Source organism: Syngnathoides biaculeatus, chromosome 4, assembly GCF_019802595.1.
Source record: "Syngnathoides biaculeatus isolate LvHL_M chromosome 4, ASM1980259v1, whole genome shotgun sequence".
Classification (NCBI taxonomy): domain Eukaryota; kingdom Metazoa; phylum Chordata; class Actinopteri; order Syngnathiformes; family Syngnathidae; genus Syngnathoides; species Syngnathoides biaculeatus.
In genome coordinates, this window is record NC_084643.1 from 30,328,045 (window position 1) to 30,342,252 (window position 14,208).

The following is a 14,208-nucleotide window of genomic DNA, read 5'->3' on the forward strand; positions in this document are numbered from 1 at the left end:
CGCAATTGGTAAATACCCAATTGCCTTTGGAACGCCTCTTTTGTATTGCCAAAATGGATTCGCCATCCATGTCTGTGTGTGACATCCGCAGCACACAATATTTAGACACAATTTCCCATCGAGCCATCGCGGACAAAGTAAAGTATTATACTATAAATTGGCACTCTTCACTCATATTTTATATATCATTGCTCAAAGGCAGAATCCCCCCACCTCCAAATCAGAATTTTTCATGGTAAAAAACAAAACACCCTGCTTGTTTGAGTTTCCATGCCACTTTTTTTCAAGTTTGTATTATTCTTGATCTTTCTATCATATACTGTCATGGGGCACACTCACTCATATCAATAGAACACTTAGTTTCAAATTTAATACAGAAGAAAAATACCAATTTATTGCTGTTATTGATTAAAATGTTGCAAAATGTTGCCAGCTGTGCTCATCAAAGTCTACTGTGGTCATGTGACCCCGCCACTATACAAAAAGTCCTTAGACGTAAAGGCCTGTGTCACATCCACCGAAACACTTTTCAAAGGTCTTGGATGCAGGAGTGATTCATTAAGTAAAATGATGACCTGACAAACATCACTGTACTGTAAAAATTACTTTAAATGAAATTGCACACACTGACCTCGTGCGGCTGCCTTGACTCTGCAACAAATCATTACAGCGATCGATTTTAACAAATCAAGCCTACTCAAGTGTGTCTGATTTCATTATTTGCACTCTTAATTGTCTGAAAAAACATGGTGACTTTCAATATTGGCAAAAATTGCACCACAGAACACAAATTGGTTGAATAAGGGAACGTGCTCGTCTTCTGCTGTTGACATCAGCAGGCTCATGTAGGATTTTGATCTAAATATTGGTGGGCTAAAGTCTGTCTGAAAATGAAATGTGTCATTATAAAACAAGTGTAAAATGACTATGGAGTCTACTTTGGGGCGATTTTTTTTTTTTTTTTTTTTTACCTCCACACATTGTTTTTAGGTCCAAAACTATGAAATAAGTCGGAATGTTCACTGCATTACAGATGTCCTTTAACAGTTTATCTAATAAACTGTCACTCAAACTTATTCGCTTTATTCAACTAACTAACTAGTTTGTCCAATTAATACATTTTCCCTTGTTCAGCTACAGGCAAATACTGAGTGTAAGATTACAGGGTGTCCTCAGGTTACGAACGACTTCCGTTCCTATGCTGGTAAGGTAACTCGAATTTCGTTGTAAGTCGATTTCACCATTAAAGTCACAATTTACATCAAAATATTTTGTACAAAAAACCCAAATACACTGAAATAAAAAAAAAAAAAAGATGCTGTAGTTCCTATTACTCCCAAGTGGTGGATGGAGAAGAAGAAGGGGAGGCTGTGCTTAGCTATTGCAAAGGAATCTGGTCCTCAATCCATAACAAAAGTAGCTTCTCCATCTCAACAAATATCAAAGAACCATTGATCATTGTATCCAACATAGGAACGGAACCCTTCACATGTGCTAAAATACGGGTTTTGTCTTTAATGATTGTCACCACGGTCAACCAAGTCAAGCCTAGCTCTTTACTGATGTTCGTCGGTGTTTCTCCTATCTCTGATCTTTTTAAGATGTTGAGCTTAATTTCCAAGGTAGTGGATTTTCTTTTGGCTGCAGAAGCATTGCTAAAAGACACAGCTTTCCTTTTTGGGGCCATAATGTCTAAAAAGGAAGGTGAAAAATGCAAAGATACTCCCGGCGCACAAACATGGATGAGCATTATGCACATTCGCTAGACAAAATGGTAGACGGGGAACGGGCACTGTAATGTCGAAACGTTTTAAGGCGTTTTAACCGAAAAACTTCGTGTATATTAAAATAACATGAATGAATAATGACGGAGAAATTATCACTTTATTGTAACCCTTACACACCACCAATATTAAACGATGCATTAAAGATGATGTCCATACAAATGGGCCTTGAGAGATATAGTATTTACTTTTTAAAAGCAGCCAAAACGCACACTGAAATGAATACAATTGACCTTAACTTATGTACAAATGTCACATATTACAACTGCGCCTAAGAGCGGGTGTGTGGATTTTTCATTTCAAGTGCATTGTCAGCAGCCTCTGAGAGCCTCCAGTGCACACACGAAGCCCCCCTCTGTGTTTTTGACATCAGCAGACACACTGTAGTAACTCCAACCGTACTCTTCGGTGTATCCATATCTAACCATGTTGTTGTAATGGCCCAAAACTGCATCGTGAGCAGGCGGGAGAAGGGATCTCGCCCCGCACGGCCTCCCGTCGCGGACCAGTACCGGCACGGGCAGCCTTTTGGGTACCAGTTCCAGATTCCTGTCCTGACTTTGGCGCTTGCACTTGTACCTGCGGTTCTGGAACCAGATCTTGACCTGGGTGGATGTGAGCTTGATAACGAGAGCCAGCTGCTCCCTCTCCGCCGCCGACAGGTAGCGCTGGCGGCGGAAGCGACTCTCCAGCTCGCTCACCTGAGCCTGTGAGAAGAGCACGCGTGGCCTTCTGCGAGAGGGCCGAGCTCCTTTGGCATCTCCTTTGCTCTGCATACAAGTTTCTATTGACAAACACATTGTGACATACAATTGCAGCGCAGGACACTCAACACACTCCTTTTATTACTGATTTAACATTCTAAAAGGCTCATTCATTATACTGTACTGTGTACTCTGTGGCGGCACTGGTTACAGTGTCTGCCTCATAGTTCTGAGTACCGGGATTCAAATCCCTGTGTGGAGTTTGCATATTCTCCCACATCCCAAAAAACATGCATGGTAGGTTAATTGAAGAGTCTAAATTGTCCATGAGTGTGAATGGTTGTTTATGTGTGCCCCTGGGATTCAACCAGTTCAGCATGTGACCGAGCTGGAATGGGCTTCAGGACTCTTGCAACCCTCGTTTTGGCTTGTCCCATTAGGGGTCGCCATAGCGTGTCATCTTTTTCCACCTATGCCTCTCACGCGCACCCTCCTCTCTAATACCCACTGTCCTCATGTCCTCCCTCACAACATCCATCAACCTTTTCTTTGGTCCTCCTCTCACTCATTTGCCTGGCAGCTCCATCCTCGGCACCCTTCTATCAACATACTCACTCTCTCACCTCTGAACATGTCCAAACCATCTAAGTCTGCTCTCTCTCACCTTGTCTCCAAAACAACCAACTTTGGCTGTCCCTCTAATGAGCTAATCATATTTTCTAATTTCTAATCTTATCCAACTGCTCACGCCAAGCGAGAACCTCAACATCTTCATTTCTGCTACCTCCAGTTCTGCTTCCTGTTGTTTCTTCAGTTCCACTATCTCTAATCCGTACATCATGGCCGGCCTCACCACTGTTTTGTAAACTTTGCCCTTCATCCTGGTGGATACTCCTCTGTCACATAGAACACCAGACACCTTCTGCCAACTGTTCCACCCACTTGGACCTTTTTCTTCACTTCTTTACCACACTCTCCATTGCTCTGTATTGTTGACCCCAAGTATTTGAAGTCATCCACCCTCGCTATCTCTTCTCCTTGGAGCTTCACTCCTACTCCCCTGCCCCTCACATACATGCACATATATTCTGTTTTACTTCGGCTAATCTTCATTCTTCTCCTTTCCAGTGCGTGCTTCCATCTTTCTAATTGTTCCTTCGCCTGCTCTCTGCTTTCACTGCAGATCACAATATCATCTGCGAACATCAGTCTATTTATGACTACCTCAAACAGGAAGGGGCTCAGCGCGGATCCCTGATGCAGTCTCTCCTCCACCTTAAATTCTTCTGACACACCAACGAAACACCTCAGCCTCTTCTGCTGCTCTTTCAACCCTTGTAAATATCTCATTTTAAATAATTATGGCAAGAGACAATGGAATATGAATATATGGCCGATGTTTCATGTTTGCACCCGATGTGCAACTTCAATAAAAAATATGAAGGAGGTTTAGAGTAATTGAAGAGATTACAGTGGAGGTTTTATTTCATTAAATTTCAGTGATATGCGCTCAATTTTACACTTTAGGAATCAAATCTAATTTAATGTTGAAGGGTATTGCGAGGAAAATATCTCAACACGAATGCGAAATCTGCAGTTTTCAATAGTGTCGCAAATTCTGCTGAAGTGTTTCATGATTTAATTCTTGTGCTTGCACTGCATCATAATGGTAACCTTATTGAGCTACATTCATTTACATGAACATGAAAATATTTATTTTCAAAATAGCTCCCAGTCCTCCTGCATAGCTGTCTGTAAACAAAATATATATATATTTTTTTTTTCTTTTCTAAATGCAGTCATGTTTCTCTTTTGGTTTCGAACTATTGAAGGTTGAAAGGCATGCTGGTCATCCATCATCTGGTAGCAGAGGCGCAACTAGTTTCTTACCACGTTTTGTCGACTCATCGTCCACCGCTGCGTAGCGTGTGAAAAGCTCCTTTTGAGTTTGTTGCAAGTTGTGAAGATGCACTTGTGTCACTTGATCAGCTATCAATATGTCCTTTTTCGAGCCAGCCTGCTGTTCCATCTTCAAAATATCCTTGACCGAAAATGGTGTCGATGAGCTGGTCTGCGTCATCGCTTTTTTTTCTTACTTGATGCTGCCTGGCCCCTTGATACTGAGTGGCAAAGTGGTCCCGAGCAGCTTTTAAAGTCATACAAGGGTCCAGGGGAGGAGGGGAGGGGGGATAGTTGTCATCTGTCCCCCCCCCCAACAAAAAGGAGCCGACAGACAGACTGCATGCTCTGATCTCCTGCTAAATGCTTCTCACCTTACACCTGAACTCACCACACCAGGAGGACTGAGTGCGTGAGGGTTTGGGGTACACTAATTAACAAATCAGCGGGCTTAATGGGGTCTGACAGGCAGCGAGAGTCGGATGACGTAAACAAATTTGCCATTGGCTCTTCATTTTAGACCGCAGACAGCTGTTTATCTATTGCAAATATTTTGGTTGAAATGCGGGATCTTGGTTGATGCTGTTAGAGACGAAGTCATTTAACATCATCCCTTTTCTGAGCCGCTTATCCTCACAAATGTCACGGGCGTGTTGGAGCATCATCCCAGCTATCTTCGGGCAAGAGGTGGGGTCCACCCTGAGCTGGTTGCCAGCCAATCATAGGGCACATAGAAACACACAACCATGCTGTTTAACAACATCACCAAAATATTAGAAACACTTTTCGGTAGTTTTAGACACCACTGCAAAATTCAACCACGACCGTAAACATTATTGAATGAATCCCTTGCTGAAAATGAATAAACAAGGCAAAATGGAAAATGTATTTAAATTTGTCTTCCAAAAATATTTCCATTTTTTTTTTTTTTATTCCCCATCACACAAAATGGACAATGAAATAACATACATACTATTGTTATTGCTACGGTTTTTAGATTATTTCAATACACGGTTGACTATAACAACATATGTCTATTATTGTGGATAAACTCCCTCTCCTAAAGTTATCAATGCAGCTTTTATTATGATCAGTGGTGGGAAGCAATCAAGTACAAATACTTAATCTACCGAAGTCAATATTGAACGATATATTATTTCAGAATTGACTTTTCTGTTACTTGGTTTATTTACTACTACCGCAGCCTACTTCTACTTTGACCAGTCTATTTTCTTCTTCTCCTTTTCTTTTACCCAAGTATCTGTACTTGTACTTAAGTACAGTGCAGTTCGAGTACTTAAGTCGTGGTTAAAAGTGCAAAGTAGTCCAAGACTGTCTCTTAATTCCTAAAGTTGTTTTAAAAGGGAGGCTGGAGGGCACTTAAAAGTGAACGTGCACGTGTCTCTGGAGGATGGATGTGGGGGGGACTGTTGGTTGAGTGACGTCTTTGGTGATGTTGACCAGCTCTGGCATCCACATTGTTGTACATATTCGTTATTAGTGTTGTCTGAGGCCACAACAAACAGAAACACGACACCAGATGTTGTGGAAGTGGAGCGGCAGCGGCGCCAGACTGCGACGCTTGACTGGCGACGGATCGCACACAAAGTGCAGCGGATCCTTCTTTCAAAATGAAAAATCTAAAATTGCGCTGGAATGATGACTATACAAGTTTCATAGAACAACAACAACAACAAATGTTTAATTGTTCATTCAAAAGTTCATTGTTTAATTAATGAACTTTCTAATTATGTAATCTGGGCCTGCACCCAAAAAAATCCTTACTATACAGCATTTCATGTCCTTATTATAACTATTAATTTGTATTATGTTTAAGTATAGATACTGCAATAACATAAAACGTGTAGGGCATCATTATTTTATAATCATCATGTAGTAATTAGCATTCAAGTTTGACCATTTTCACAATGGAACAAAAATTCATTTTTCACTGCCTATTGAGTTTTGGAACTATCAGTTTGAAGAGTATTTGGAATGTCAAATGACACGATTTATTAAAGTGTGATTTTCTTTCAGGTAGCACATATGGAAGGTATACTTTTACTTTGTAGTAAAATAATACACACCCACACGCACGTATATAGATAGCATGCATGTTAACAAGCTGACGCTAGATTGCTGCAGCATGCTGGTAGTTCAACGTATTGGAATGCAGTGTTACGTTAAAAATGTTATCAGTTTGAAGATGTTTTTTTTCCCCCATAAGTAAAAACAATTAAAAACTCGAGATCCTTTGTTCTGCTTATGGTTGCTAGTCCAATACCCAGTTGTTCACATACGACAGATTGACGCATATATATATATATATATATATATATATATATATATATATATATATATATATATGTATGTACTCTGCCACGGTTTCAACAAAGCTCCTGGAGCCCAAGCAAACAGATCAGTGTGAGACTGCGATGATGTGTCCGCCATGACGAAGGCGTTTTAAGTGTTTTATGTGACGTGTGAATATGCGGCAAATGATTGACACATAATCAGTCCAGCCCTTTGTCTCTGATTCGTTGATTTTCCTCAGGCACAGTTTCTTAAAAGTCCTGTTTGAGGTACAAGATTGAGACAAAGAGGGTGTATCCCCTCCCCCTTTTTTTAAACAATATCAAAACAAATCCCTTAACATTAGTAGAGCATTAGATGTCTTATTAAATATCTACTCAGCACAATTTTCCTTTATTTCTGATTTCAAATTTGTTGTTAGCAATAACAACAAAAATTTAATGCATGGGCAATTCTGCGTATGTAAAGTTCTGGGGAGTCTACACATTTACTTGATTTTCACAGCCATACCGGCGCTTTGAGAGAAATGTTAAATCTGATGTGTTGTATGGGAAGACATTATTGTTAATGAATTCATCAATCAAGGTTTAGGGGCCTCCAAACACCCTCTAAATGTTTTCTTCCCAAGTTGGGACAGCAGGCGGTAGATGGCCCCATTTCTGTTTGCCTCACAACTCTGAAGCAAATTGGTGTGCTTGAGTTGGATGGCTGGAGAAAGACCTTGTAGTATTATTACATTAAATTCATATCAAAACATAATGCATTTAATATTTAAATTGTATGAAACGGTGGAACGGTGGGGCAGCTGTAAAGCGTTGGCCTCACAGTTCTGAGGTCCCGGGTTCAATCCCGGACCCATCTGTATGGAGTTTGCATGTTCTCCCCGACATGGGTTTTCTCCGCACACTGGGGTTTCCACCCACATCCCAAAAACATGCAACATTCATTGGGCACTTTAAATTGCCCCTAGGTGTGATTGTGAATGCGACTGTTTGATAGGCTCCAGCACTCCCCGCGACCCTTGTGAGGATAAGCGGCTAAGAAAATGAATGGATCTACTGACATTTCTCATGGTCCTGGAATTCTATTCAGTACACATGAATGGGTGCAATCTATTTTCTTCCACTAGATGTCTCTATCTCACCAAGTGTGTTCCAATAATACAGCTGACTGCGAAGCAAGTGAAAAAAAATGTCATTGATGAAAGTTGCATGACAGTAGACGTTTTATACAATGTCACCCCGAGTTGAATATATATATATATATATATATATATATATATATTTGCAATTCACATCAAATAACGTTATCAAACACATGTACCCAAATACTTGGGAAAAACGGCAATGGAAAGAAAAATTCTGCATGGCCAGGTTATTGAGTTTCATAAACAAAAACAGTACATATATTTTCTTGCAGTGTTCCTTAGTATTGTCGAGATAAGATGACACTGGGTCGATTGAGAGGAATATAAAAAAAAACTTTAATGATTAACAGCACCAATGGTCTTTTGCACCGAGTACCACTTCAAAAATACTTAGCTTTCCAAATACCACAACATTGGCAAATAAAAGAAAGCAGAAGCCATGCGTGTTCATCATAAATGAGATGTTTTATTTCTTATAAGTATACTAATATTGTAAGTCCACTAACATGATGCATTGAGTATGAACCGTATGCTTGAATATAGGAAGTTTAAAAATGTACTTAAAACTATGACAATTTTTACAGATTAAATGCAAATGTATTGAACTTAAAAGCTAAATTAAATCGAATGGTGCTGATATTTTTTTTTATTTTTTATTTTGCTTAACACATTTTGCGAACCGCTTGTTCGATACCTTAATACATTTCATGAGGGAAGATAAATGGCGCATTGATACGACTGAAATATGTATTATAGTTGAAGCATGTTGATGTTCGACCTTGAACAAGTAACATGGAGGCCGCACGGTGGTTCAGCTGGTAAAGCGTTGGCCTCACAGTTCTGAGGACCCGGGTTTGATCCCGGCCCCACCTGTGCGGAGTTTGCAGGGTACTCTTGTTTCCTCCCACATCCCAAAAATTAAACTAAATTGCCCCTAGATGTGATGGTGAGTGTGGCTGTTTGTCTCCATGTGCCCTGCGATTGGCTGGCAACCAGTTCAGCATGTACCCCGCCTCCTGCCTGTTGACAGCTGGGATAGGCTCCACCACTCTCAACGACCCTCGTGAGGCTAAGCGGCTAAGAAAATGGATGGATGGATGTAACATGGGTGTTAGCACAAAACCTTCCAGGATGAAAAAAAAAATCAAGATAAACCTACTACAACAGCTGAACTTTATTTGAGGTTATTCACCGCAACTTGAAATGATGTCAGGTGTATACTGACTCCCATTTAACAGGAGCTTGATATGATTAGTTAATTTTGAAGACAGCCATGTGCCAAAATATAAGAGGGTGTGCGGACTTTCATTTTGTCCCTTCTTGAACCCCCCCCCCCACACACACACACACCAATTGAGGAAAACAGTATATCACATGAAAGGTGGATCAAGTTTTTAAATACTCTGACTCATTTTTTTTTAATATCACAAAAGCCTGGTCTTCAAACGGGGGGTATAGACTTTTTCTATGAGCTGTATTCAAAATATTGCCTTTGCAAACACACTAACAATGTTAACTTTAGATGGACATTGTAATTAAGGAAAAAGTGGACCACTATGAGAGCTGCTCCGAATATCCTTCTCCTCCCATGTACAGTAGCTTCATAATGCTAATCATGCATCGGAGTTGTACACAAGTACAAAGTGTGTGCCATATCCATTTAGAAAAAGGCACAAAGCATAAAAAACTACCAATCCAGAGACAGTTCCGTGTGTTTCGGCTGCCGTTCGAACACTTTCTGCAGTTAAATGTGATCTCATTATCTTGGCCGTCCTTGGGTATTTCCCCACAGAAATGAAGGGGGATAGTGATTGCTGGCGAGATTGGAGTGGATCTAATCTTTCGCCGCTATTCCATTTCACTGCACATCTAATTTGTCACAGTGCTGATGAATATGCCACAAGTTCCATGGGAAAGCGAGGGGACATCGTGAATGTAAAACGCACACGGGGAAAGACTGAAAGAGGAAGGGGGAGGCCGTCGCTGTGCTGCACTGCACTTTAGCGCCGTGCATTGTTCAGTCGATCCTGTCTAATTGTGCGTGGATCCATTGCTCTCGCCTTGACGGTGAGACCAAGAGCTGAAGTGTTAGTTGTAGGGCGTTTGGCCACAGCAATAGGCGCACCCGCCTGATGAGATCCAATAGAAAGCTATTGATTCCGGTACTAATAATAATCCATCCATTCAGTCATTTTTCGTACTGCTTACCCTCACTAGGTTCACAGGCATACCTGAGCCTATTTTGACCGACTGTCTTCAGGTGAGAGGTGGTGTACACTCTGAACTGGTGACCAACCAATCAAAGGGCATAATAAAAATGGGCGGCACGGTGAATGACTACTGAGCACATCTGCCTTACAGTTCTGAGAATACAGGTTCAAATCCGAGCTCGCCCATGTGGAGTTTGCATTTCTCACCATACCTACATTCCCAAATCATGCATGGTAGGTTAACTGAAGACTCTAAATTGACCGTAGGTGTGAACGTGAGTGCAAATGGTAGTTTATGTGCGCTGCGATTGGCTGGCAACCAGTTCAGGGTGTATCCCGCCTCTCGCCTGAAGATAGCTGAGATAGGCCTCAGCATGCCCGCGACGTTAATAGTCATAAGTAGTACGGAAAATTGATGAATGGTTAATAATCATAATGTATTTTTGGCATTTTTTTAACCTTACTATTTTTTTTTGTACTTGTACTATGTGGATAAACACACACACACACACACGTACAGGTTTCTTTTTCATGTGAAATCTAAAAATTCCATCTGTACATACCGTATGTATAGAAGTACCTTAAATACGAATAAAAACTACGAGGAAACATTATGATCAAAATAAATAAATTATATATATATATATATATATATATATATATATATATATATATATATAATAAAGATAAACATTAAATGGTAAAGTACCATATAATATATCCTACAATGTATATTTTAATTACGGTAATATCATATGATAATGCATCACATTTCTTCAATTTAATTATCAGTTCTAATGTTATTAGTTACCCCTCTCATATAGGTAACAATGAAAATATTAATAAGTAATGTATGAGTAACTGTCACATGTAAACTATTGCAAACTATAGTCATCTTCACCCCAGAGACCCCAAGACATCCAAATCCTCTTTTAAATTTTACGTACTAACTAAATTAATCAATAAGCATCAAAGGAACACAAAAACATCACATTTGGAAAAATGTACCAATTTACTTCCAATTTAGATAATGGGACACATCTGACCCAGTGGGCCTTAACTCCCAAAAAACAATGCATTTAATGCAGACACGTGTGAGACGTTGGGCTTTAAGTGTAAAAGAGTACGGTATTTTCCGTACTATAAGGTGCACCGCATTATAAGGCCCACCTCCAATGAATAGCCTATTTCAAAACTTTTTTCATATACAGTGGTACCTTGGTTTTCGAACGAAAATTTTGAGATTTTTTTGCTTTGGTTTTTGAATGAAAATCGGTATTCGAACACCCCGACCAGCTGACCTACCACGATCTGTTATTGTGATTTCGAACGCACCCCCGAAAGAAACCGAAAAGACGTAACGTGCGCGACCCCGCGCATTAGCGCGCGGCACAACTAGGTGACTCACACGGTCCTCTGGTCACGGACGTTCCCCAGTACTGTAATGACTTATTTTTGTCACGTCCCATCGGAACGAGAGGTAGGACCCAAATGCAGGAACTCGGAAGACGCAAGGTAGTTCAAGAAGAGACAAGTTTATTGTATGCCGACATCGGGGATCGAGCAGGCAGTCCGGTGCAGCAGCGGTTGTTGGGGCGTCGGGCGAAGAGAGCAGATGAGTGGGCAGGCAGTAGTCGGTACACGGGGAAACAATCAACGCAGGCAGAAGTGTCAAGGAGTCAGGCTTACAGGGTTGGTCGGAGAACGGACGAAGGTCGGTACACACAGGTTCAGTCAGGAATACGAGAGTGCTGGAACGGGACATAAAGCTCAACGAACTGGCAGCTGACCAGTTGTCACTGGGTCCTAAATATACGGGGGATGATCAGCCCGCATGAGGCACAGGTGTGTGCCTCCCAATTAGCGCACCCGCGCAGCTTGTGCTGGAGCGGCAGGATCATGACAGTACACCCCCTCAAAGGCACGGCTCCCAGACGTGCCTTAACAAAAAAAAAAAAAAACACACAATTAACACAGGCAGGGGTGGGTGGAAGAGGGTCCGGAGGAGAGCACGCCCCCCCCTAAACCCCAGACTGGTGACCATCCAGGCCACCAAACACGAGGCGTCCGGGCGGACAGGTCAGGAGGACGACCCGGACGCCAAGCACCAGGGTCCCCACGGGGCGATTCGGGCGGACGACCTCTGTGAGGAACCAAACGGTGAGGCAGGAACCAGAACGAGGCAGGCCACTGCTCCAGACGAGAACCTCCCACGCCGTCGTTGCAATACGACCAGGGATTGGTCGCCAACGAGGCCAGGTCCAGAAGCGGCTGGGCGAACTCAGGAGTGAAGAAGATGATGGAGAGCAGGACCAGAGCCATGACCGCCAACCCGAAGTCTCTCCAGCTCCTGGGTGGCTCCACAGAACTCTCCAGCTCCTGCTGGACAGGGACGTGAGAAGGCGGCGCCACTACCGCCCCCTCCTGGACAGGAACAAGAGAAGGCGGCGCCAGTACCGCCCCCTCCTGGACAGGAACAAGAGAAGGCGGCGCCAGTACCGCCCCCTCCTGGACAGGAACAAGAGAAGGCGGCGCCAGTACCGCCCCCTCCTGGACAGGAACAAGAGAAGGCGGCGCCAGTACCGCCCCCTCCTGGACAGGAACAAGAGAAGGCGGCGCCAGTACCGCCCCCTCCTGGACAGGAACAAGAGAAGGCGGCGCCAGTACCGCCCCCTCCTGGACAGGAACAAGAGAAGGCGGCGCCAGTACCGCCCCCTCCTGGACAGGAACAAGAGAAGGCGGCGCCAGTACCGCCCCCTCCTGGACAGGAACAAGAGAAGGCGGCGCCAGTACCGCCCCCTCCTGGACAGGAACAAGAGAAGGCGGCGCCAGTACCGCCCCCTCCTGGACAGGAACAAGAGAAGGCGGCGCCAGTACCGCCCCCTCCTGGACCGGAACAAGAGAAGGCGGCGCCAGTACCGCCCCCTCCTGGACAGCAACTTGAGAAGGCGGCGCCATCGCCGCCCCCTCCTGGACAGCACTTGAGAAGGCGGCGCCATCGCCGCCCCCTCCTGGACAGCAACGTGAGAAGGCGGCGCCATCGCCGCCCCCTCCTGGTCAGCAACGTGAGAAGGCGGGCCATCGCCGCCCCCTCCTGGTCAGGAACGTGAGGGCGTGCCCGTCGCCGACAGAGCAGGAACGGGGAGCGACCGCGGGCCGGTCGCCGACAGAGCAGGAACGGGGAGCGACCGCGGGCCGGTCGCCGACAGAGCAGGAACGGGGAGCGACCGCGGGCCGGTCGCCGACAGAGCAGGAACGGGGAGCGACCGCGGGCCGGTCGCCGACAGAGCAGGAACGGGGAGCGACCGCAGGCCGGTCGCCGACAGAGCAGGAACGGGGAGCGACCGCGGGCCGGTCGCCGACAGAGCAGGAGTGTGGAGCGTCCGGACCAGTCGCCACTGCCACTCCAGAGCACGGACGAGAAGCGGCTGTGGAGACGTCGCCACCTCCTGGACAGCAACGTGAGACGGCGTCGGGTCGGTCCCCACTGCCACGTGAGCTTGCACTGCATCCGTTGAAACGGCAACGTGGGCGTGGCTCGGTGGCGAATCCGTTTCCGGGGCAACGTGAACCTGAGTAGGCGGAGAGTCAGTCGAAACTGACACGTGGGCGTGTCTCGGGAGCGGGTCAGTTCCGACTGCCGCGTGAACTCTGCTCGGAACCGCCAACACTGCGACGTGCACTTGAGGTGGCGAGTCTGTTCCCACTGTGGCGTGCACTTGACAAGGAGGCGGGTCGGTTTCCACGGCAACGTGAACCTGAGTCAGCAGCGAGTCCGTCGCCGTTGCGACGTCAGCGTAGCTCGGCTGGATCGCCAATCCTTGCCGGACCTGGGCCGTGAGAGCCGCCAATTCCGCGCTCTGCCGCTCAATCTCCGCCCGCAGTTCGCGGCGGAACGCCTCGTGATTTGGCGGCACCTCCTCCCTCTGGGCTGGAAGCCTCGCCACCAGCTGCGGGTCTGCCGGTCTCACCGTTACCGGCGAGGAGTGGGAGGACTGTGTCTTCGTGGCCGCGCAGCGAGAGACACCAGGAAGCGCCCGGCCGGGGCGTCTCCTCTGGCCGCCCCGCGGAGGTCCCGGGTAGATGGCCAATCGGGTTCCCTCGTACCAATTGGTGTACTTTGATCTACCGGGTGAAGACGTTCGGGTGCT

The 14,208-nt window shown here is 44.9% G+C and overlaps 1 protein-coding gene across 1 annotated transcript; it reads right to left on the minus strand.

Annotated features, from left to right (window-relative positions):
• Nucleotides 1–2,095: 2,095 nt before the first annotated feature.
• nkx2.7 (NK2 transcription factor related 7) lies at nucleotides 2,096–4,568 on the minus strand. The gene is made up of 2 exons (XM_061816036.1): nucleotides 4,379–4,568; nucleotides 2,096–2,568 (listed from the first exon to the last, which is right to left on the minus strand). The coding sequence occupies exons 1-2, from the start codon at nucleotides 4,566–4,568 to the stop codon at nucleotides 2,096–2,098; spliced, it is 663 nt and encodes a 220-aa protein (XP_061672020.1).
• Nucleotides 4,569–14,208: the final 9,640 nt, after the last annotated feature.

Bases quoted from the DNA above. Each gene is read 5' to 3' on its own strand.
- nkx2.7 (XM_061816036.1), bottom strand. From the start codon at position 4,568: ATGACGCAGACCAGCTCATCGACACCATTTTCGGTCAAGGATATTTTG. The intron at 2,569-4,378 runs GTAAGAAACTAG...GTTTGTCAATAG, and splicing joins CGATGAGTCGACAAAACGTG to AAACTTGTATGCAGAGCAAA.